The sequence below is a fragment of the Leucoraja erinacea genome, chromosome 4, assembly GCF_028641065.1.
Source record: "Leucoraja erinacea ecotype New England chromosome 4, Leri_hhj_1, whole genome shotgun sequence".
Taxonomy (NCBI): domain Eukaryota; kingdom Metazoa; phylum Chordata; class Chondrichthyes; order Rajiformes; family Rajidae; genus Leucoraja; species Leucoraja erinaceus.
In genome coordinates, this window is record NC_073380.1 from 43,237,799 (window position 1) to 43,259,765 (window position 21,967).

The following is a 21,967-nucleotide window of genomic DNA, read 5'->3' on the forward strand; positions in this document are numbered from 1 at the left end:
CATCCAGTGATTTGGCTTCCACTGCCCTCTGTGGCAGGGAATTCCATAAATTCCACAACACAACAAACATATGGATACTACTCAGGGTATAAACTGAATATAACAAAAACTCAAATTCCTTAATTCAATTATTCTCCATCCCAACAAATCAGAGATGCATATAATCTGAAATGGAATTCAAAATTGATGCAGTATCTTGGTGTAACTGTAACCAAAACACTTTCTAACATGTTTGAAACTAATTAGAACAAAATTGAAGAAAACTTCAAAAAGGATGTTGAAAGGTGATCTACCCTTCCTCAAGACTTCAGTGCCAGAATACAAATGGTAAAAATATATATCCTACCTAAACTACTATATTTATTCTAATCCCTCCCGAAACAAATTCATAGCCTGGGATAAGATGATCTCTTGATTCATTTGGAATAGCAAAAAACCAAGAATAAAACTAACAACACTTCAACTGCCGAAAAGCAAGGGTGGAATGGCTTTACCAAATCTGAGGAAATACTTTTATGCAGCTCAACTCAGACCTCTGGCTCCAGGACAAGGGGTCACAGTTTAAGGATAAAGGGGAAATCTTTTAGCACCGAGATGAGAAAAACATTTTTCACACAGAGAGTGATGAATCTCTGGAATTCTCTGCCACAGAAGGTAGTTGAGGCCAGTTCATTGGCTATATTTAAGAGGGAGTTAGATGTGGCCCCTGTGGCTAAAGGGATCAGGGGGTATGGAGAGAAGGCAGGTACAGGATACTGAGTTGGATGATCAGCCATGATCATATTAAATGGCGGTGCAGGCTCGAAGGGCCGAATGGCCTACTCCTGCACCTATTTTCTATGTTTCTATGTTGGTGTAGACCTGATTATGAATCTCGATGGAAAGGGAGATACAGGGTTACCAGACCCAGATTCTGGTGGGAGACATGCTATGGATCCAATAGTAGCATTTACGTTAGAAATATGGAATGTTATGGTGGAAAAATACAAATTAAAAAGAGGGGTTCACGCATTGAAGTGGTTCGCATACGACTCAAAGTTTAAGCCAGGGGTGTATGATTCAAGATTCAAAGAATGGGCACAAAAAGGCATAACAGCAATGTATACAATTTCAGAAAATGGCGAGTTTATGAGCTTCCAAGATTTAAAGTCAAAGTATGGTCTCGAAAACAAAGATTTTTTTAGATACTTGCAATTAAGAGACTATTTTACAAAAGAGATAAGGCCAGAACATCAGCTGGCTCCGTTCCTACCTTTCCAACCGATCCCACTTCATCTCTCTCCATAACCACACCTCTGCTACAGCCACTGTCACTCAAGGCGTTCCCCAAGGCTCTGTTCTCGGTCCCCTCCTCTTCATCATCTATATCCTCCCCCTTGGTCATATACTCCGTCACTTCAAACTGGACTTCCATTGCTATGCTGATGACACCCAGATCTATCTCAGCACCAAGTCCCCCCACCACCCTCCTCTCTCGCATATCAACTCCTGCCTGTCAGCCATCAAATCTTGGACGCAACTCAACTTCCTTAAATTAAACAGTAACAAAACATATAGATTGGGTGAATCAAATTGGCAAGGGTGCTGAGGAAGAGGATTTCTTGGAATGTATGCGGGATAGTTTTCTAAACCAACATGTAGAGGAACCAACGAGAGAGCAGGCTATTCTAGACTGGGTATTGAGTAATGAGGAAGGGTTAGTTAGCAGTCTTGTTGTGCGTGGCCCCTTGGACAAGAGTGACCATAATATGGTTGAGTTCTTCATTAGGATGGAGAGTGACATCGTTAATTCAGAACCAAGGGCCCTGAACTTAAAGAAAGGTAACTTTGAAGGTATGAGACGTGAATTGGCCAAGATAGACTGGCGATTGATTCTTAATGGGTTGATGGTGGATATGCAATGGAAGGCATTTAAAGGTTGCATGGATGAACTACAACAATGGTTCATCCCAGTTTGGCAAAAAAAAAAATCAGGGAAGGTAGTGCATCCGTGGATAGCAAGGGAAATCAGGGATAGTGTCAAAACAAAAGATGAAGCATACAAATTAGCCAGAAAAAGCAGCCCACCAGAGGACTGGGAGAAATTGAGAGACCAGCAAAGGAGGACAAAGGGCTTAATTAGGAAAGGGAAAATAGATTATGAAAGAAAACTGGCAGGGAACATAAAAACTGACTGCAAAAGCTTTTATAGATATGTGAAGAGAAAAAGATTAGTTAAGACAAATGTAGGTCCCTTGCAGTCAGAAACGGGTGAATTGATCATGGGGAACAAGGACATGGGAGAGCAATTAAATAACTACTTTGGTTCTGTCTTCACTAAGGAAGACATAAATAATCTGCCGGAAATAGCAGGGGACCGGGGGTCAAATGAGATGGAGGAACTGAGTGAAATCCAGGTTAGCCGGGAAGTGGTGTTAGGTAAATTGAATGGATTAAAGGCCGATAAATCCCCAGGGCCAGATAGGCTGCATCCCAGAGTACTTAAGGAAGTAGCCCCAGAAATAGTGGATGCATTAGTGATAATTTTTCAAAACTCTTTAGATTCTGGAGTAGTTCCTGAGGATTGGAGGGTAGCTAATGTAACATCACTTTTTAAAAAGGGAGGGAGAGAGAAAACGGGGAATTACAGACCAGTTAGTCTAATGTCGGTAGTGGGGAAACTTCTAGAATCAATTATTAAAGATGGGATAGCAGCACGTTTGGAAAGTGGTGAAATCATTGGACAAAGTCAGCATGAATTTATGAAGGGTAAATCATGTCTGACGAATCTTATAGAATTTTTCGAGGATGTAACTAGTAGAGTGGATAAGGGAGAACCAGTGGATGTGTTATATCTGGACTTTCAGAAGGCTTTCGACAAGGTCCCACATAAGAGATTAGTATACAAACTTAAAGCACACGGTATTGGGGGGTTCAGTCTTGATGTGGATAGAGAACAGGCTGGCAGATAGGAAGCAAAGAGTAGGAGTAAACGAGTCCTTTTCACAATGGCAGGCAGTGACTAGTGGGGTACCGCAAGGCTCAGTTCTGGGACCCCAGCTATTTACGATATATATTAATGATTTGGACGAGGGAATTGAATGCAACATCTCCAAGTTTGCGGATGACACGAAGCTGGGGGGCAGTGTTAGCTGTGAGGAGGATGCTAGGAGGCTGCAAGGTGACTTGGATAGGCTGGGTGAGTGGGCAAATGCATGGCAGATGCAGTATAATGTGGATAAATGTGAGGTTATCCACTTTGGTGTAAAAAACAGGAAAGTAGATTATTATCTGAATGGTGGCCGATTAGGAAAGGGGGAGATGCAACGAGACCTGGGTGTCATGATACACCAGTCATTAAAAGTAGGCAGAAGGTGCACAAAAATGCTGGAGAAACTCAGCGGGTGCAGCAGCATCTATGGAGCGAAGGAAATAGGCGACGTTTCGGGCCAAAACCCTTCTTCAGACTGAAGTAGGCATGCAGGTGCAGCAGGCAGTGAAAAAGGCGAATGGTATGTTAGCATTCATAGCAAAAGGATTTGAGTATAGGAGCAGGGAGGTTCTACTGCAGTTGTACAGGGTCTTGGTGAGACCACACCTGGAGTATTTCGTACAGTTTTGGTCTCCTAATCTGAGGAAAGACATTCTTGCCATAGAGGGAGTACAGAGAAGGTTCACCAGATTGATTCCTGGGATGTCAGGACTTTCATATGAAGAAAGACTGGATAGACTCGGTTTGTACTCGCTAGAATTTAGAAGATTGAGGGGGATCTTATAGAAACTTACAAAATTCTTGGGTTGGACAGGCTAGATGCAGGAAGATTGTTCCCGAGGTTGGGGAAGTCCAGAACAAGGGGTCACAGTTTAAGGATAAAGGGGAAATCTTTTAGGACCGAGATGAGGAAAACATTTTTCACACAGAGTGGTGAATCTCTGGAACTCTCTGCCGCAGAAGGTAGTTGAGGCCAGTTCATTGGCTATATTTAAGAGGTAGTTAGATGTGGCCCTTGTGGCTAAAGGGATCAGGGGGTATGGAGAGAAGGCAGGTACAGGATACTGAGTTGGATGATCAGCCATGATCATATTGAATGGCGGTGCTGGTTCGAAGGGCCGAATGGCCTACTCCTGCACCTATTTTCTATGTTTCTATGTCTAAAACAGAATTTTTCTTCATTGGCTCCAAATCAACACTTACCATAATTAACAACCCCACTCTCACTATTGACGGCACCACTGTCTGACCATCTCCTCAGGCCCGCAACCTTGGCGTGACCTTTGATTCAACCCTCTCCCTTGAGCCTTACATCCACCATGTTGTCAAATCATTTTTTCACCTCCGCAACATTGCCAAAATCATACCCTCTCTCACACCCCCCGCTGCTGAAAGACTCATCCATGCCTTCATCTCCTCCCGACTGGACTACTGTAACTCTTCTCTTTTGTATCAATTCCAGCAACATCAACCAACTCCAACTGGTCCAGAATGCAGCCGCCCGACTCATTACCCACACCAAATCCTGGCACCACATCACCCCAGTCCTCAAAGAACTTCACTGGCTTCCCATTTCCCACCGGATCATCTACAAATTCCTGATCCTCACCTACAAAGCCCTCAACCACTTGCCCCCCCCCCCTTATCTCACTGACCTCCTCTCCCCCTACCAACCCTCACGGTCCCTCAGATCCATTTCAGCCGGTCTTTCCATTCTGAAATCCAACCTCTGCACTTTTGGAGACAGAGCCTTCTCCAGGGCAGTTCCCAGGCTCTGGAACTCCCTCCCACAATTGATCCAAACTTCTGAGTCCCTCACCATCTTCCAGTCCCGCCTCAAGACCCATCTCTTCACCTCTGCATACCCTTAGTCCCACGTCCCCCTCCCCTTTGCATCTCTGTCTCACTGCTCTATTTTGGTTTGTTCTTGACTCACCATGTAAAGCGACTTTGAGTCCTTGAAAAGCGCTATACAAATAAAATGTATTATTATTATTATTATTAGAACTAGATGAAACTTGAAATAATGTGATCAAGGTGATTGTGTATGCATACAAATAGAAGGGGTCTCCGGTTATCTCTGCTTTCGACCAAGCTCTGGTGGGAAATGGGGGAGAATCAACGCTCTACATAAAAACAAAATGGGAAGCAGAATTAAAGATTCAAATAACAGAAGAAGAATTATATTAAATGTGCGAAACACAATGTTCATCCACAAGCTCACTAGTATGGAGAGAATTTTGCTGGAAGAATCTAACTCGCTTTTTGATACCACACAAAATAAAAAGCAGACAACTTGCTGTACAACAACACTGTTGGAGGCTGTGCGGGAGTATGGAGGCAGACTACTCACATATTTTCTGGAACTGTGTAATGATAAGGGCATACTGGGAAAATGTTAATGCAGTTATTAAAAATATCTTAGGTTATAAAATCTCATATACCTGCCCTGTGATGTATCTGGGGCACATTAAAGATATTGTAAAGATAGAAGACACCGATTTGAGTAAAGTTTTGCTTGCAGCAAATAAGAAGGCCATTACCAGGCAGTGGCTTAATAAAAAAATTCCAAAACAGGAACAGTGGCTAGAAATTGTGCGAGACATCTTTACTATGGAGAAATTGACATATTCCTTTAGTGTCGAGGAGAATTCATTTGAGAAGAAGTCTTTTTTCTCCCCTGCTCTCCTGCTCTCCATTTTTCTCCCGATGTTGAAGCCCCAGGCGGGCGATGGTAAGTCCCACGGCCATTTTAGGCTGCGCCGGGCGATATACCGCCCCGCTCCAGGTCCAAAAGTCACAAGTTGGAGCCCCCGGCGGGCGCTGGAATGTCCCGCGGCCATTAAAGCCGCGCTGGGCGATGTACGGCCCCGCTCCGGGTCGTTCCAACCCCGTGACACGGGCTGGAGAAGTTGTGTTGTGGGAGCTCCGGAAAGCGGTATCCACCCGGACCTGCGAGCTCCCGATGTCCTAGTCCACCGGACCTGCGGCTGCAGCTGGAGCCTCCGAGCTGCGGGGTCCGGGCCGCAGCAGCGAGCCACCACCGCTCCCCATGCTCCGAGGCCGGCCATCCCCATGATGGTGAATCCGCAGGCTCCGCGACAGGAGCCCCCAGGTCGTCCCGTTTGGAAGCCGCTCCACGGTATTAGGCCCCAACGACAACGGAGACCCGACAGGGAAAAGATCGGGTCTCCCGTGCAGGGAAGAGATTTTTTAAAGTTTCCCCCTCCCCCCACCTCCGCCCCCCACATAAGCACAGTTAAAAACAGTATAAAGAAACACAACAACTACATTTAACTAGACACAATTTTTTAAAAAAGACAGACAAGGCTGTAGGGGCCGCTGCAACAGTGTCGCGCCGCCAACCGGAAACTTATTTATGAACAACTAATGATGAACAGATACTGATATACCAGAACCAAACACAGTCAGTCAATGAGAAAAAATATGTGTAAATCCAGAATCAACAAATTTACACCCTGGGTAAGTAAAATTTACCCCCTGGGGGTAAATTTACCTCAGGTTGGGAACCCTTGCACTAAATTGTATTCCCTTATCATGACTCACTGGAATTTAGAAGGATGAGAGGATATCTTATAGAAACGTATAAAATTATAAAAGGACTGGACGCTAGATGCAGGAAAATTTTTCCCAATGTTGGGGGTGTCCAGAACCAGGGCCACAGTCTAAGAATAAATGGGAGGCCATTTAAGACAGATGAGAAAATAAAATTTCACCCAGACAGTTGTGAATTTGTGGAATTCTTTGTCACAGAAGGCAGTAGAGGCCAATTCACTGGATGAATTTAAAAGAGTTAGATAGCGCTCTAGGGGCTGGCGGAATGAAGGGATATGGGGAAAAGGCAGGCACAGGTTACTAATTATGGATGATCAGCCATGATCACAGTGAATGATGGTGCAGGTTCGAAGGGCCAAATGGCCTCCTGCACCTATTTTCGATGTATCTATATACTGTAAATGGCTTGATTATAATCATGATTGCACATGATAATCATGTGCCGACTGGTTAGCACGCAACAAAAGCTTTTCACTATACCTCGGTACACATGACAATAAACTAAACTAGTCTTTGACATTTCCATTGTAGAATAAAGGTCCTGACTGTCTATTATGCCTAACTTTATGTCATAGCTTTCTATACAGAACTTAATCAGGTCTCCTCAGCCTCTGACATTTCAGAGAAAATAATTAAGAATATTTCTTAAATGTAACTTTCATTTTCTACTGCTTATTATACTATTCTTACATTATTTATTGTTGTCCTACCTGTCAGGGAGCTTTATGGATCAGCAAACTCATTAGTCTTAGGCTTGGTCCATTGATGAACAGCAAACACTCCTGATCACCTATCAATTCCCTCCACCGATGCTGCCTGAGTCGCTGAGTTGCTCCTGCACTTTTTGCATTACTAAGCTCTCCTGAAGATTGATTGACCTATCTGTGGCTGCACTAATGTTCATTAAGTCTGATCTGTTATAATATTGAGCAGATTATAATGGGCAATTATTAAATTCATCAGGTCATGTCATAGGAGCAGAATTAGGCCATTTGGTCCATTGAATCTACTGTACATTTCAATCATGGCTGAACTATCTTTCCCTCTCAACCCCATTCTCCTGCCTTCTCCCCATAACCCTTGGTACCCTTACTAGTCAATCTCTGCTTTAAGAATATCTCCAAACCCGTCTGTGGCACTGAATTCAACAGATTCACCACCATCATTCAACAAAAGTTTATAACAACATATTCTTGCGATTATATTGTACCCTCACAGTTCCCTAATTTCTTCAAATTCATTTTCTTTTTGTATTTGCCTTTTGTGGCCTATATTTTGTACCCTGTGTAGTTATTTTCTAATTTCGATGATTTATATGCAGCTCTGCACAGCTCATTGATATTCTCCAAGGATCACGGGTTACTGATCTACCTTCACAAATCACTCGGCAATGAAGATGTAAGTTCTCCATGAAAGCAAGTTTGTATTTTATTGATATTTTTATCTCTCAACAAATAAATAAGGTCCAGTTCAATTTAGCGAATAAGCGTGGAAACAGGCCCTTTGATTTGCTGCCCCCCCCCCCCCAATCCACACTGACACCAATCACCTGCTCACACTAGTTCTATTTGCCCACTTTTGCAACCACACTAGGGGCAATTTACAGAGGTCATTTAACCTACAAACACATGTGGGAGGAAACCGATGCACCTGGTGGAAACGATGCAGTCACATGGAGAATGTGCAAATCCACACAGGCAGCACCCAACGTCAGGATCGAACATGGGCCTTTGGCGCTATGAGTTAGCAATTCTACCAGCTGCGCCACTGTGCTGCCCTTAATTGCCATTCTCCATTCAGTAAATTCATGATTGATCTGATTACACCTTCTGTATACTCTTTATTCTACACCCACAGAAACCTTTCATTCCTTGCTTATCAATGATCCACCTCTGCTTTTAAAATATTCATAGTCTGCTTCCACCGTTCTATTAAGAAGGGAATTCCAAACATTAATAATCATCTGATTTAAAAAAATCACATCATCTGATTTATAAGTGGATGATATTTATTTTTTGAACCAAGTCTGGCTGACAATTTCACCGTTTTTTTAGAATCATATTTTATTATGTAAAATTCAAAGAATATCTGTTTTGTTTTGATTTCTAGTTTCGAGACTGTAGAGAAGATGTTTTGAAGTTAATTACTGCATTTGTTGAAAAGATTAAAGAGGCTGCTGGACCTCATGCCTCTGAAATCAAGGTAAGGGAATTTCTCATGTCACAAAAATAAACTGCAGATACTGGTTTATATCAAAGATAGACACAAAAAGCTGGAGTAACATAGTGCGTTAGGGAGCATCTCTGTAGAAAATGGATAGGTGACGTTTCGTGTTGGGACCCTTCTTTCTGTTGTGGTTTCCAAATAAACCTGTGGCGATATAATCTGGATTTTATAAAAAGAACATTTGGTTTAGAAACCTTCCAAGGAAAATAAAGCAATTCGCTGCTGCTCTCTCCAGGACAAATACCCAATCACTTATTTCTTAATTATCTTCAGGAGAGCCCCATGGTATAGTTAGAAACAGTAAACGTAGAAATAATACGAGATTGTATTGCATACAGTGTCACTTTATGGCAATTTGCACAGGAAAGACATGATTTGCTACCTGCTAAATACTGTGCATTAGGATCAACTACACTCGATCACCATATCGTGAAGAAGGGTCCTGACCTGAAATGTCTCCTATCCGTTCATTCCACAGATGCTGCGTGACCCACTGAGTTACTCCAGTAGTTTGTGTTTCACGTAACGCTTGTAGATTTATCACTTTTAGATTTATCTCACTTCTGATGTGTAGCCCTCAATTTCTTTATCGTTATATGGCTCATCCTTATGGTTTTAAATGAAAATTAGAACTCCTGTTGTCCAGGCTCACTGCCCGGAATCGCTTACTGTGGTTTGTTACAGGACTGAAGCACCCCAGACCATTCTCAGAAACTGAGTGGACTGAGGAAGCTCCCGAGCACACCTGAATGTTTTGATAACCAGCAAGTTTTTGCCCCTGCTTTGTTGGCTGTGAATATTATAATTTGAAAAGGATGCAGATAAGATTTATGAGAATGTTGTCAGGACCCGAGGGCCTTAGCTATAGGGAGAAGTCGGTCAGGATAGAATTTTATTCCTTGGAGTGCTGTTTAGAAGTGTGTGAAATCATGACCAGAATAGATAGGATGAATGCTGGGTTTACTCAGGGCTGGGGCGTACCTAGGGTAAGATTTTATAGGGACCTGAGGGACAATTTTTTGCCACGGACGGCGGTGGGTATGGAACAAGCTGCCCGAGGAAGTAGTTGTGGCAGGTACAATAACATCTTTTAAAAGACATTTGGCCAGGTACATGTCCAATGGAAAGATTTGAGAGAAATGAGCCAAATGTGGGTAAATTGAACATGCTTAGATAGGGCATCTCGGTCGGCATGGACAAGTTGAGCCAAAAGACCTGTTTCCGTGCTCTATGACTATGTAGGTCAATTGGTAGACATATTAGATGAAACCAGACAATGAAGGTGATGGGGGAATGTTGTGTGAGGGAAACAGCAGCAGTATCTATTTAGTTGATATGACTGCGTTTAGAGAGATTTCTTGTACTTCCATAGAAATAGATGCATTGGTGATGAAAGAGTCCATGCTTGGGAGTTAAGGGTGTCGATATTGGCATTATATTATGTTGGTGACTGAAACATAAGAGTAAAGTAGATTAGTTATCAAAATGTAACTGACACTTTAATGCTAGGGGAAAAAAATTCATGTTAAAGTCTGGATATCAAGCAAACTCGAAATAAGCTTAGCAAAGGAAAAGCTGCTGCAAAGTTTTTTGAGCTGTTATAGTCTTTATTGGCATTTTATAACAAGGTATGACATTTGTAAAAAGTGAACAATTTTAATGCATAATTTCATGTTTTATTTTCTTAGAACATGTGCCTTTTGATGTATACCAAAGAAAGGGCTGCAAAATGCAAGTCTGCTGCCTTAGACCTTCTTCTTGTGGTAGGATCCTTTTGCCTCATCTTTTTCATGGTGGCATTGCTTCCTCGGGGGGTTATTTATTTGGCTTTAGAAAAGAATAACTGTTTGTGAATTACAATGAAGGAATTAATTAAGGAAAAGTGAATTTCTTTTAGTGTTATATATGCATTATCTCTGGATATTGTGAGCATCAATTTTTTCTTGTATTTGTATTATTATACAGGTTTGACTAAAAAGTTGTTGATTCATTTCTTATTCGTGAAGTTGGCGCATTGGTCCAGGACACTTGAGTGCAGTGTTATAGGAGTTGCTATCCTAGACAACATGTTAAATTGGGATCTTGTCCCCTAAATTTGATAATATAGTAACTTTCTCATATCAGTGTTTCTTTGTTTGAATCAATAATGTTTAAATAATATTATGATACATTTTCAGCTGCTGCGCAGTAAAATCTCTCTTCAAGAATTTAGAATTGGGGAAATATTCAACAAATTCTACGGGGAATTGGTGCAGAAGAACAAACTTCCAGATACTGGTGAGTTTGTAAAAACAAAAAATGTTGGCACTGCTGTGGAAAGAGCAAAATGTTGGGTGAGGTATTGATAGAAAATATTCAGCAGGTCACCCATTAATCATTGTCTGAGGGGAATGTGATGCAACATGGCCAAGTTGGTGCAAAAGCTTGGTTTTCTAGAGTGTGAGTCTATCAATGCCACCACAAGATTTGAGTACAGGAGTAAGGATGTCTTGCTCCAATTATACATGGCCTTGATGAGACCACCTCGGGAGTATTATGTGTATTTTCTTTTGGTCATTTTACAGCAGAAAAATATACTTGCCTTAAAAAGAGTACGATTGGAATACAGACTGGGATGGCAGAGCTGCCATATAAGCACAGATTAACTTCACTTGATATATGTTCATCAGAACTCAGTAGAACCCACTTCCGGTGGCGCTATGGAGTAGGTGAGACTCGCGCCAACTAGCTCCGTGAAAAAAAACGAAAAAACGGGGGGAAAAGACAGATCCTACCTGCAGAAAACGGCACCGATTGTTTTGCAGTAGGCCCGTGACGTCATCAGGCGCGCGACACCGGCAGTATGTCGACTCAGCATACTCCCCCTCCCAAGACAAAAACCGGCAAGACTAAAGAGGTAGGCCCAACTGAAGCCTCGGCCTCAGGTTTAACAGCATCCCGAGAAGACATCTCAAGGAAGAAGAAAAAGACTGAGATGGAAGAATTAAAAACGTTTCTTACACAGGAAATCTCTAATTTAATGGTGGAACTTAAAAATCTTAGATTGAACTTTAAAGAAGAACTGACATCTTTTAAAAAAAGAAATTAAAGAACAAATTAAAGACGATGTTACAGAGATGGTACACGAAGTCCTGGAAGACTGGAAATTAGATATGGAAAGAAATTTGACTCAAAATGTTGAAGAAGTAAATGAAAAACTGAATATGATGGAATCCAGGTTTGATTCTAAACTTGAACCTATCTTCCAGACATTAAACCAACACCACAAGACTGTAAAAGAACTTGAGGAATTTGCTGAGACAAGTACCACAACAACAAAACAACTCATCACCGAGAACCAACGCCTATCAAAGTTATTGCGTCAAATAACCGAAAAATGTACAGACTTGGAGAGACGACAGAGGCGTCAGAACTTAAGAATCGTGGGCATCCAGGAAGGCAGAGAGGGGACTCGTGACCCCCGTGAATTTGCTGCAGATGTACTGAAAACAATTTTGAACCTGGACCAGGCGCCATTACTTGCCCGAGCGCACAGAGTGCCGAGATGTCCCCCAAAGGTGGGCGACCCTCCAAGAATAATGATAATAAAGGTCCAATACGACCATGTATTGGATGACATGATGAGGAAAATTGGCAAAAGCAGAAATCTTGTATATGAAGGAGACAAGATGAGCGTATTCAGAGATTATCCTGTGGAAGTTGCTAAGAAAAGAGCATTGTTCACAGAAACAAGAAGAATGCTGAAGAACATAAAGAATCTGAGATATGGACTGTTATACCCCGCAACACTAAGAGTTAGTTACGAGAAGAAGGAATACTTCTTCATCAAGCACACGGAAGCATTTGAATTTGCCAAGAACATCGAGGACAAGATCGAAGATTGAAAAATATTCAACACTCAACACCTACCTGGATACTGCTATCTCGCAGAGAAGATATGGAACTCTAAACTTTAAACTATTACATTTAAGTTGCCTAAAATTCGCAATAAGAATTGGGTAAATACCCTGCAACGGATATATAATACTTACATTTTAGTACTAACTTCTAACAACTATTAATAATCAAGAATACTAACTAACACTAACTATTGATAATAAGATTATTCAGATTATTTAAGAATTAACTAAAAGTATGAAATATAAGTAAAGTGTGATTCAGGTATTTTATAATGAAAAATGTATGGTGGCTCTCTCTCTGATGTTTTTGTTTTTGATTATTCTTTGATAAATGTTTATATTATACAAAACTATACATTTCAATTTGAGACTACTAATTATATCATTAATGGAATATAATCATTATTTCTTCCCCCCACACACAAATTGTTTGCATCGAATTGGAAACTTTCCTTTCAAGGAAAGTACAGAGCTAGTATTTTTATTAACCAAAAGCTACGGAAGTCCATAGATGCTTAGCCACATTAGGGTGGCTATCACTAACTGCACTAATTGTAGTTGTAGTTGCTTTTCTTTTTTACTTTCCACACTTTACTAACCCAATTTGCTATTACTTTTTTTTTATCTTATATCATATTATATTTTGTATTTGGAATGGAATTGCATATTTTATTTAAGGAGATATGTTCGGATGGAAAACAGACGTGACCTAAAATTCATCTACCTGATGTTCGAGTATAAGGTAGGGTTGAGTGTGCTGAATCATCTGCTCTACCACTTAATCACAAGATGCAAGACATGAATATAAAAATTGGGGGTGAGGGAATTAAATTCTGTAGTTGGAATGTTAAGGGAATTAATGAACCTATCAAGAGAGGCAAAGTGTTAGCTCATTTAAAATCATTGAAAACAGATATAATATTTCTCCAGGAGACACATCTTAAAAAGGAAGCACAACACAGATTGAAAGCAAAATGGATTGTTAAAGCGTACCACTCTTCATTCTCACATAAATCTAGAGGTGTTGCAATATTAATTTGTAAAGGTATACCCTTTAAACATATATCAACGATAGAATACATTGAAGGGAGATATATTGTAATAATAGGGGAGTTATACTCAAAAAAGGTGACTCTCCTCAATGTGTATGGACCAAATTTTGATAGCCCTCTGTTTTTTAAGAGAATTCTTAACAATATCCCGGAATGTACACAACAAAACTTAATAATCGGTGGAGATTTAAATTGTACATTGGATGCTTGTTCGGATAGATCATTAACTCAAAGAAAACTAAAATCTCGATCAAGTGAATTTTTAAATTCATACATTAATACTACTAATATTAAGGACGTTTGGAGAATTGAAAATCCATCGAGCCGAGAATATTCATTTTACTCACCAGTACACAACTTACTCAAGGATAGACTCTTTTTTAGTAGATTCAAAACTTATCCCATTTACCTATAACTAGCAATATCTTAACATCATAATCTCAGACCACGCTCCATTAACATTTATGATCAAACTAAACGGAATGGTAGAGACACAGTCACAATGGAGATTTAATCCCCAAATCTTAAAAGATAAGTTATGTAATGAATACCTAGTAAAACAGATTAAAATGTTTTTTGAGGCTAACGATAGCCCTGAAATCTCTGCTTCCCTTCTTTGGGAAACATTTAAAGCATTTGTACGAGGAGCATTAATTTCTTCCCAATCATTTTTTAATAAAGAGAATAGGGCCAAACAACAGAAACTGGAAATGGAAATAAAGCAATTAGACACAGAAAACGCAGCAGCACCATCCACGATAAAACACAATAAAATTGCAGTACTGAAATATAAATTAAACAAGATATATTCAGACCAAGTTATAAAACTTTATCAACATACAAAACAATTAAATTTTGAATTTGGTGATAAACCACAAAAACTATTAGCGCGTCAACTTCGCAAATTGGATGGGGAAAAAACAATATACAAAATTAGAACAGACAAGGGAGAAACATTAACACTGCCTAAAGATATTAATGATAGATTTCTACAATACTACCAAAAATTGTATTCATCTAAAATAACAGAACAATCAACGGGAATGGAAACATTTTTACAGAATTGTAAGCTTGCGGGTCTAGATCAGAAAGAGAGAGAATTGCTAGGGGCTGAAATTACGATAAAAGACATCGAAGAGTCAATCAAATCTTTAAAAAACGGAAAGTCTGCAGGCCCAGATGGTCTAAATTCTGAATTTTATAAAAAATTTTATGATTTGCTTTCCCCACGCCTACAGACAATGTACAAATACGCTTATACTCAACAGAAACTCCCAGAAACTCTAAATGAATCTACAATCATACTCATACCAAAAACGGACAAGGATCTTGAAGACCCAGGTTCATACAGAGCCATAGCCCTCTTAAATACTGATCAGAAAATATTAACTAAAATTTTATCTAATAGATTGAGCTTAGTGATCAGCAAATTAATACATCCCGACCAAACAGGGTTTATCCCCAAACGGTATTCATTTTATAATCTGAGAAGATTATTTAATATTATATACTCCAATAGAATCCCTAATGCAGATCTAGCAATTATCTCGTTAGATGCTGAAAAAGCATTTGACCAGGTAGAATGGCCATATTTATTTTCGGTGATGGAAAATTTTCAACTAGGAGAGAAGTACTGTACATGGGTTAAATTGTTATATTCTAATCCAACAGCTAGAATATTAACAAACAAAATGTTATCAACTAAATTTAATCTCTCTAGAGGCTGTAGACAAGGATGTTCACTATCCCCACTATTATTTGCTCTTGCAATCGAACCCCTAGCAGAAAGCGTTAGAAACCATCCAGGAATATTTGGATACAATACTAGAGACACAAGGAATAAAATCTCCTTATATGCAGATGATGTACTAATATATATTACAAAGTTAGAAACTAGTATTCCAAACCTATTAAATCTAATAACTCAATTTGGTCAGTTTTCGGGATATAGAATTAATTGGAATAAAAGCGAAATCATGCCAATAACAAAATTCAATTTACATACAATACAACAATCCCCTTTTAAAATAGTTAAAGATAAATTTAAATACTTAGGAATCTATGTAACTAAGACATATATCTCTTTATTTAAACTAAATTTCCCACCCTTACTGAATAAACTACATAAGAATATTCAATACTGGAAAACACTCCCCATTTCTATGCTTGGGAGAATTAATGCTATAAAAATGATTTTTTTACCGCAACTGCTGTACCTACTTCAATTAATTCCGATATATATCCCAAAAACTTTTTTCAAAAAAGTCGACTCCATTGTTACAAGTTTTGTCTGGGATTATAAGAATCATAGAATAAGTAAAAAACATTTATGTAAGTCAAAGATAAATTGAGGTTTGGCTTTGCCAAATTTCTTATTTTATTTTTGGGCAGTCCACATTAAAAACATGAATTTCTGGCTGGAAGAAATGGATCAACAACCAGATTGGTTAATGATGGAAAAGGAAGACTGTCTACCTTTTGAAATTGGACCGATCATATTTGCCCCCACAAAACTGCACAAAAAAACCTATAAAGAAAACCCCATAATACATAGTGGAATACAAACTTGGAAACAAATAAAAAAAGATTTAAAATTGAATAATATACCACTATGCCTTCCCATTGTAAATAATCCTTTATTCAAATCATCCTTTATGGACAAAGGTTTCACGCAATGGAAAAATTATGGAATCAAAAATATAGGACATCTTTATGGGAAAGGCACTTTTCTTTCATTTCAAGAGTTACAACAGAATTATGGACTGCACTCAAATCATTTCTTCAGATATCTACAAATTAGAGATTATGTTAAATCTAATACACAAGTCTACAGGAGTAGGGAATCAGAAATTCTTGATGAATGTTTGAACAAGCATCCTAATACTGAAAAACTAATAGCTTATATTTATAACACCCTACTAAACAACGAGGTACCACCGTCCGAACCATATAGATACAAATGGGAAAATGAAATAGGTCACCCTATAACGAAAGATATGTGGGACGAAAGTTTACAACAAATACATCAATGTTCATTAAATGCCAGACATACTTTAATACAATTCAAGGTCTTACATAGACTACACTACTCTAAAATAAAACTAAATAGAATCTTCCCACAAATCTCTCCTATTTGTGATAAATGTCTACATCTAGAGGCTAATTTAACACATACGTTTGCAAACTGTATAAAACTTAAACATTTCTGGACTGATATTTTTGAAATAACTTCAGAAGTTATTAATACAAAACTGGACCCAGACACAAAATTAATAATACTTGGAATATCAGAACAAAGTTTAACACTCACAACAAACCAAAGAAATTTCCTCGACTACAGTATAATAATCGGGAAAAAATTAATATTAAAATTTTGGAAAGGCTCTACAACCCCCACAATTAAAATGTGGATTACGGAAATGTCGGAGACCCTATACTTAGAAAGAATTAGACTTGTCTTAATGGACAAACAAGACCTTTTCGATAAAATCTGGGCTCCATTCATTAACTATCTGAAAGGATAGATTGGCACAGCACAACTGAAACTTGAACTCAGGGTCAGATGAAAAGCTATACTTTATAATATACGAACCTATCTCCATTGACGTATTACAGGTAATCCATTCCACTTCCTTTGTTTTTCTGTCTTTTTTTTTATTTGTAACTTTCTACCCTCTCTCTTTTTCTATAAAAAAATAAAAACACTAGAAGCAGAAGTAATTGATAATTGAAAATGTTAATAATGTATGACTGATGTATATGAAAAGTCTTCTTACTATAATATGTAACTATACTTTATAATATGTCTACTTCTAATAAAAATATTTAAAAAAACCCAAAAAACTCAGTAGAATGAGAAGGAGGTCCAATTCAAACATTTAATGGGGCTAGATAGGTGGGGGGTGTATTCCTTGGCTCACAAAGCCAGGGTCATACCCATGGGTTACAGGGCAAGAGATGGGTACTAAGAAGAGGAGACATTTCTTCACTCAGAGGATGGTGAACTCTGCTATCACAGACAGCGATTTGTGCTGGCCAAATCGTTGGGGCATTTGGATGGATAATCAGCCATGATTTTATTGATTAAAAGAGTGGCCATGAATATCTGACTGGCCATGCATAAAAATAAATGGGCATGCGTTGCCTACACATCATGATCTCCAAGCAGGTTGAGGAGGTTCACCTGATGGAGCCTCTTTTATCTGTTTGCATTATCTGATATATGTCTCTTTAATACCTTGTTAAGATACTTAATAAGTATACTGTATAAAATGTTTATGTCACAGTAATTGTATTAATTTTGACTTTAATGACGCCTTTATAGTATTGGAGAAGGTATATGAGCTACTGGGGGTTCTAGCTGAAGTACAACCTGCTGAGATGCTTGACAATTCAGAAAAACTATTTCGTGCCTACTTAAGCGAGTTAAAAACTCAGGTGCGTTTAAAATTCTCTCATCTGTTTAATTTGCAGTTTTGTTTAAAATGATTGTTTAGCTTATAACCGTTTTAACGATTTGTTAATATTTGCGGGGGTGATCGCTGGTTGGCCTGGACTCGATGGGCCGAAGGGCCTGTTCCGTGTTGGATATCTAATCAAAACTAAGCCAAAGGGCCAACATGCAGTTGGCCTTCCTCATTGCTTGCATTATCTGTTTGTTAAGTCCGTGATTAATTTACAGGATATGCAGGTTCCTTTGAACATTAATACTCTTCAAACTCTCAGCATTTAAAATAAAGCTTTCCCTCCTTACTTTTTCTGTTAGACTGCCCGATTTCACATTTTATTTGATTTGCTAGAAGGGATGACATTTGAGAAGTTACAACTAGCAGGGCTGGGACCTAGAGCTGGGATATAGGGTTAACCTAAAGTCCATATGAAGTCCACTTAACAGCTATCACAGCAGCCCAATTTGGCAGCAAATTTGGGTGCTTTCTGAACCAAAAATCTTATTTTTTTAAACCAGATTTCTTAATTAAACAAACAATCTGGTTTATGGTAATTTATTTCATATCTTTCCTTGCTCTCAATCCTTTCTTGATATGGTTTGCAAATTCCACTTTTGTTTTCCTTTTATTGCATACAGAAACACATGTGTGTGTATTTTCTATATTTGCTAACTTTTCCTAGTTTTTCCAGAGGTAATTGGAGTGTACAATATAATTTTGAAAATCTGTCAACCAAATCTTTTGAAATTCTGGTGGATTTGGTATTTGCTCAGCAGGTGTTCCCTTTAAACTTTATTAGGTCGTTAGAAAATGAATTGTTCTGCTTTTTAACATCTGAAAAAAGTGAAATAAAGTATATTACGAGGAATAACAACCAACAGTCCAGATAAACTGCCATTCCATCACCACCAATGTCCCAAGCATTCATGATTATCACAGCCTTGTTGTACATTGGTATTTTGCTGATTAGCTGAAAGAGGTGATGTTAGTGGTCAACAAAATCAGTTTTTGAATTCAATTCCATCGGAATCATGTTTTGGGATGTCTTTTCCTTATGAACTTATCTCGCCATTCATTACTATTGTTGACAATTTAATTCCTCAGATGACTTCTGCAACGAGAGAACCAAAATTACTTGTGGTTTCTGGGTGCCTGAGAGGATTAATAGCACTTATGGTTAACTTCACAAAGTCCATTGAAGAAGGTGGGTATATGTTTTAATTATATTGAGATAAAAATGTTTAATCTAGCATAATAAAAGGGGAAAAATGCATTTGTGCTTGTATTTTTTATAGATCCAACGACATCAAAGAATATTTTTGACTATGCAGTGAAAGCCATAAATCGGCAGGTTAGTTCTTAAGGGTACATTGCGTATATAGAATATTTTGGCTGAAATGAGGATGAATGCAAAAATGTTAAGTATTGCTGCGATAGAATTGAAAACTCAGCGAATGGAAGTAGCAGAATTCATTGAGCATGGCTCACAGTCCAGTGAAGTTTAGGAAGTTCGGAGGTGTTGCTGTGACATTAACAGCAGACCACTCTTTAGCACAGGAAATGGCTCAGCTACAGATTACTTCCCGCTTGAAAATTTGCTGCAGTTTTGCCACTGGCCTTGTGCGCGACTTTGGCACCTTTGGGGGGGGGGGGGGGGGGGGGGGGGGGGGGGGGGGGGGTGGGGGGGGGTTAAAATGCCGTTTTGTACTGCCTATCGGAGGCGGACTTCCTCGGGCTGCTAGCTGCTGAAGAATAATCGATCCGACTCCCGTTCGCGCTATATATTGTTTTTAAATCGCTGGACAACTGAATATTTGAATTAAAATAAAGGGCGACTTCGAACGCCCTCAATGTCTACAACGTGACGGATCGCAACAATGGGACGAAACAAAGAGCAAGTCGTGTATTTTACATATAATCTTGCTTCTTAGGATGGCTTTAATCTAATTTTATGTTGCGAAAATGTGATTTGGGCTGCATACGAACCGGCAGCGTTTTTCCTGCCGATATGGAGTTCAAATTCACTGCAAATGCAACGTTCCAATTGATCGCGTTCCACAAGCAAGATGATTAAAATGCCCTTTTTTTTGGACAATCATGTCATGAGCCGTCCAAATTGTCTACATTTTGAGTTATTCTTTCTCCATGATCATTATTTTTAAACTAAATATTCACAACAATTTGAGTCACATGTATTGTGCAAAAAACAATAATTTTGATTATATTTTGAGAGGATGTTTCTGGATTAATTTATGGGAATTAAACATTAAATTCCTTCCATCTGGCATATAAATTCATGACAGTGAGATTTAAAAATAATGTTATATTGTGAATTCCTGTGTGAATGGGATTAGTTTGTTATTTGGATACTTAGGCTATTTAAAAAAAATATCCTTTTCTTAAGAAATGGGAAAGTAGTGGGCAGAAAGGCATGTCATGTGTGGTTTGAAGAGCAAAAACTTGTAGTTTACAATGCCAAAATTGAAAAGTTGAGGAAAAACAAGGTGTACAGAGTTGCTTATTGGTTACAATCTGAGGAGTATGATGATGCTACTGATTATGATATGCCAATGTACCAGCTAGCAACTGATCTTCTCCATAAAGACTTGGTCTAATGCTAGAAATTGTAATTTATTTACCTATCTGTTACAGACTTACAGCATATTATAATAATATTAAAGTTCTGATCTTGAGAATGTCACATTTTTGAATTTTCAAGGCAGGCTGGGTGTTTATTATTATTTCCGTCACAATGGTCAATTTTGTAATTAGCTACAATTAGGCAATTAGCTAATTATATGCTTTAATTTCAGTTCATCCAAGTAAGATGTTTTATATTTGTTTCAGAATGCTTCAATCTATAATAACTGAAAATGTCATTCAGTTCTCTTAATTTTTAAGAAAGTTATGGGGTTTTGACTGTCCTCGATCACAGCTTTTGTGTTAAGTCAATGGAAGAGCAATAGGGAACAAGATGCTAATTTCAGAGTATGAAAATGGCCATAGCTTTTTTAATACTGAAGATATGAAAGTGAATTAGGTGTCAAATTAAACTTTGTTTTATGCTTTATCTGATGGGATAAATTGCAGACTTGATTTCTAAAATCTCAAAATTTTGTAACATTGCTACTATATGACATTGCATTAAAAATCCAGAACCAATCTGTTGTGGCATCATTGGAGAAGGTTTTTATTTGTGTGCCTAGACCAAGAAATTGCATCTTTTTTAAAATGCGTATGAGTGGTTATTAAATGATTTCTGGAACAGGCAAAACAAAATATAGGTGATCCCTGCATTACGGCCATTTGGGTAATAGAAAGTGACCCTTACAGAACTCATAAATCACTATCCAAAAATTAGAGATACAGAATAAAAATTACACTCACATAATTTGTTAAGGATGGAAAAGGAAGACTGTTTACCTTTTGAAATTGGTCCGATCATATTTGCTACCACAAAAACTGCACAAAAAAACCAATAAGGAAAACCCCATAATACATAGTGGAATATGAATTTGGAAACAATTAAAAAAAGTTTTAAAATTGAATAATATACCACTATGCCTTCCCATTGTAAATAATCCCTTATTCAAGCCATCCTTTTTGAATAAGGGTTTCACACAATGGAAAAATTATGAAATTAAAAAGATTGGACATCTTTATGGGAAAGGCACTTTTCTTTCATTTCAGGAGTTACAACAGAATCATGGACTGCACTCAAATAATTTCTTCAGATATCTACAAATTAGAGATTATGTTAAATCTAACACACAAGTCTACAGGACTAGGGAACCA

General features: G+C 38.5%; 1 protein-coding gene across 1 annotated transcript in view; it reads left to right on the top strand.

Annotated features, from left to right (window-relative positions):
• The window catches only part of prkdc (protein kinase, DNA-activated, catalytic subunit), a 249,275-nt gene that overhangs the window by 7,681 nt on the left and 219,627 nt on the right, over positions 1-21,967 (top strand). Inside the window, exons 2-8 of the mRNA XM_055634106.1 lie at positions 7,869-7,945; positions 8,657-8,749; positions 10,462-10,536; positions 10,951-11,050; positions 18,049-18,161; positions 19,277-19,376; positions 19,468-19,523. Coding sequence (XP_055490081.1) covers positions 7,869-7,945; positions 8,657-8,749; positions 10,462-10,536; positions 10,951-11,050; positions 18,049-18,161; positions 19,277-19,376; positions 19,468-19,523 — 614 coding nt within the window. The remainder of the gene's footprint in view (positions 1-7,868; positions 7,946-8,656; positions 8,750-10,461; positions 10,537-10,950; positions 11,051-18,048; positions 18,162-19,276; positions 19,377-19,467; positions 19,524-21,967) is intronic.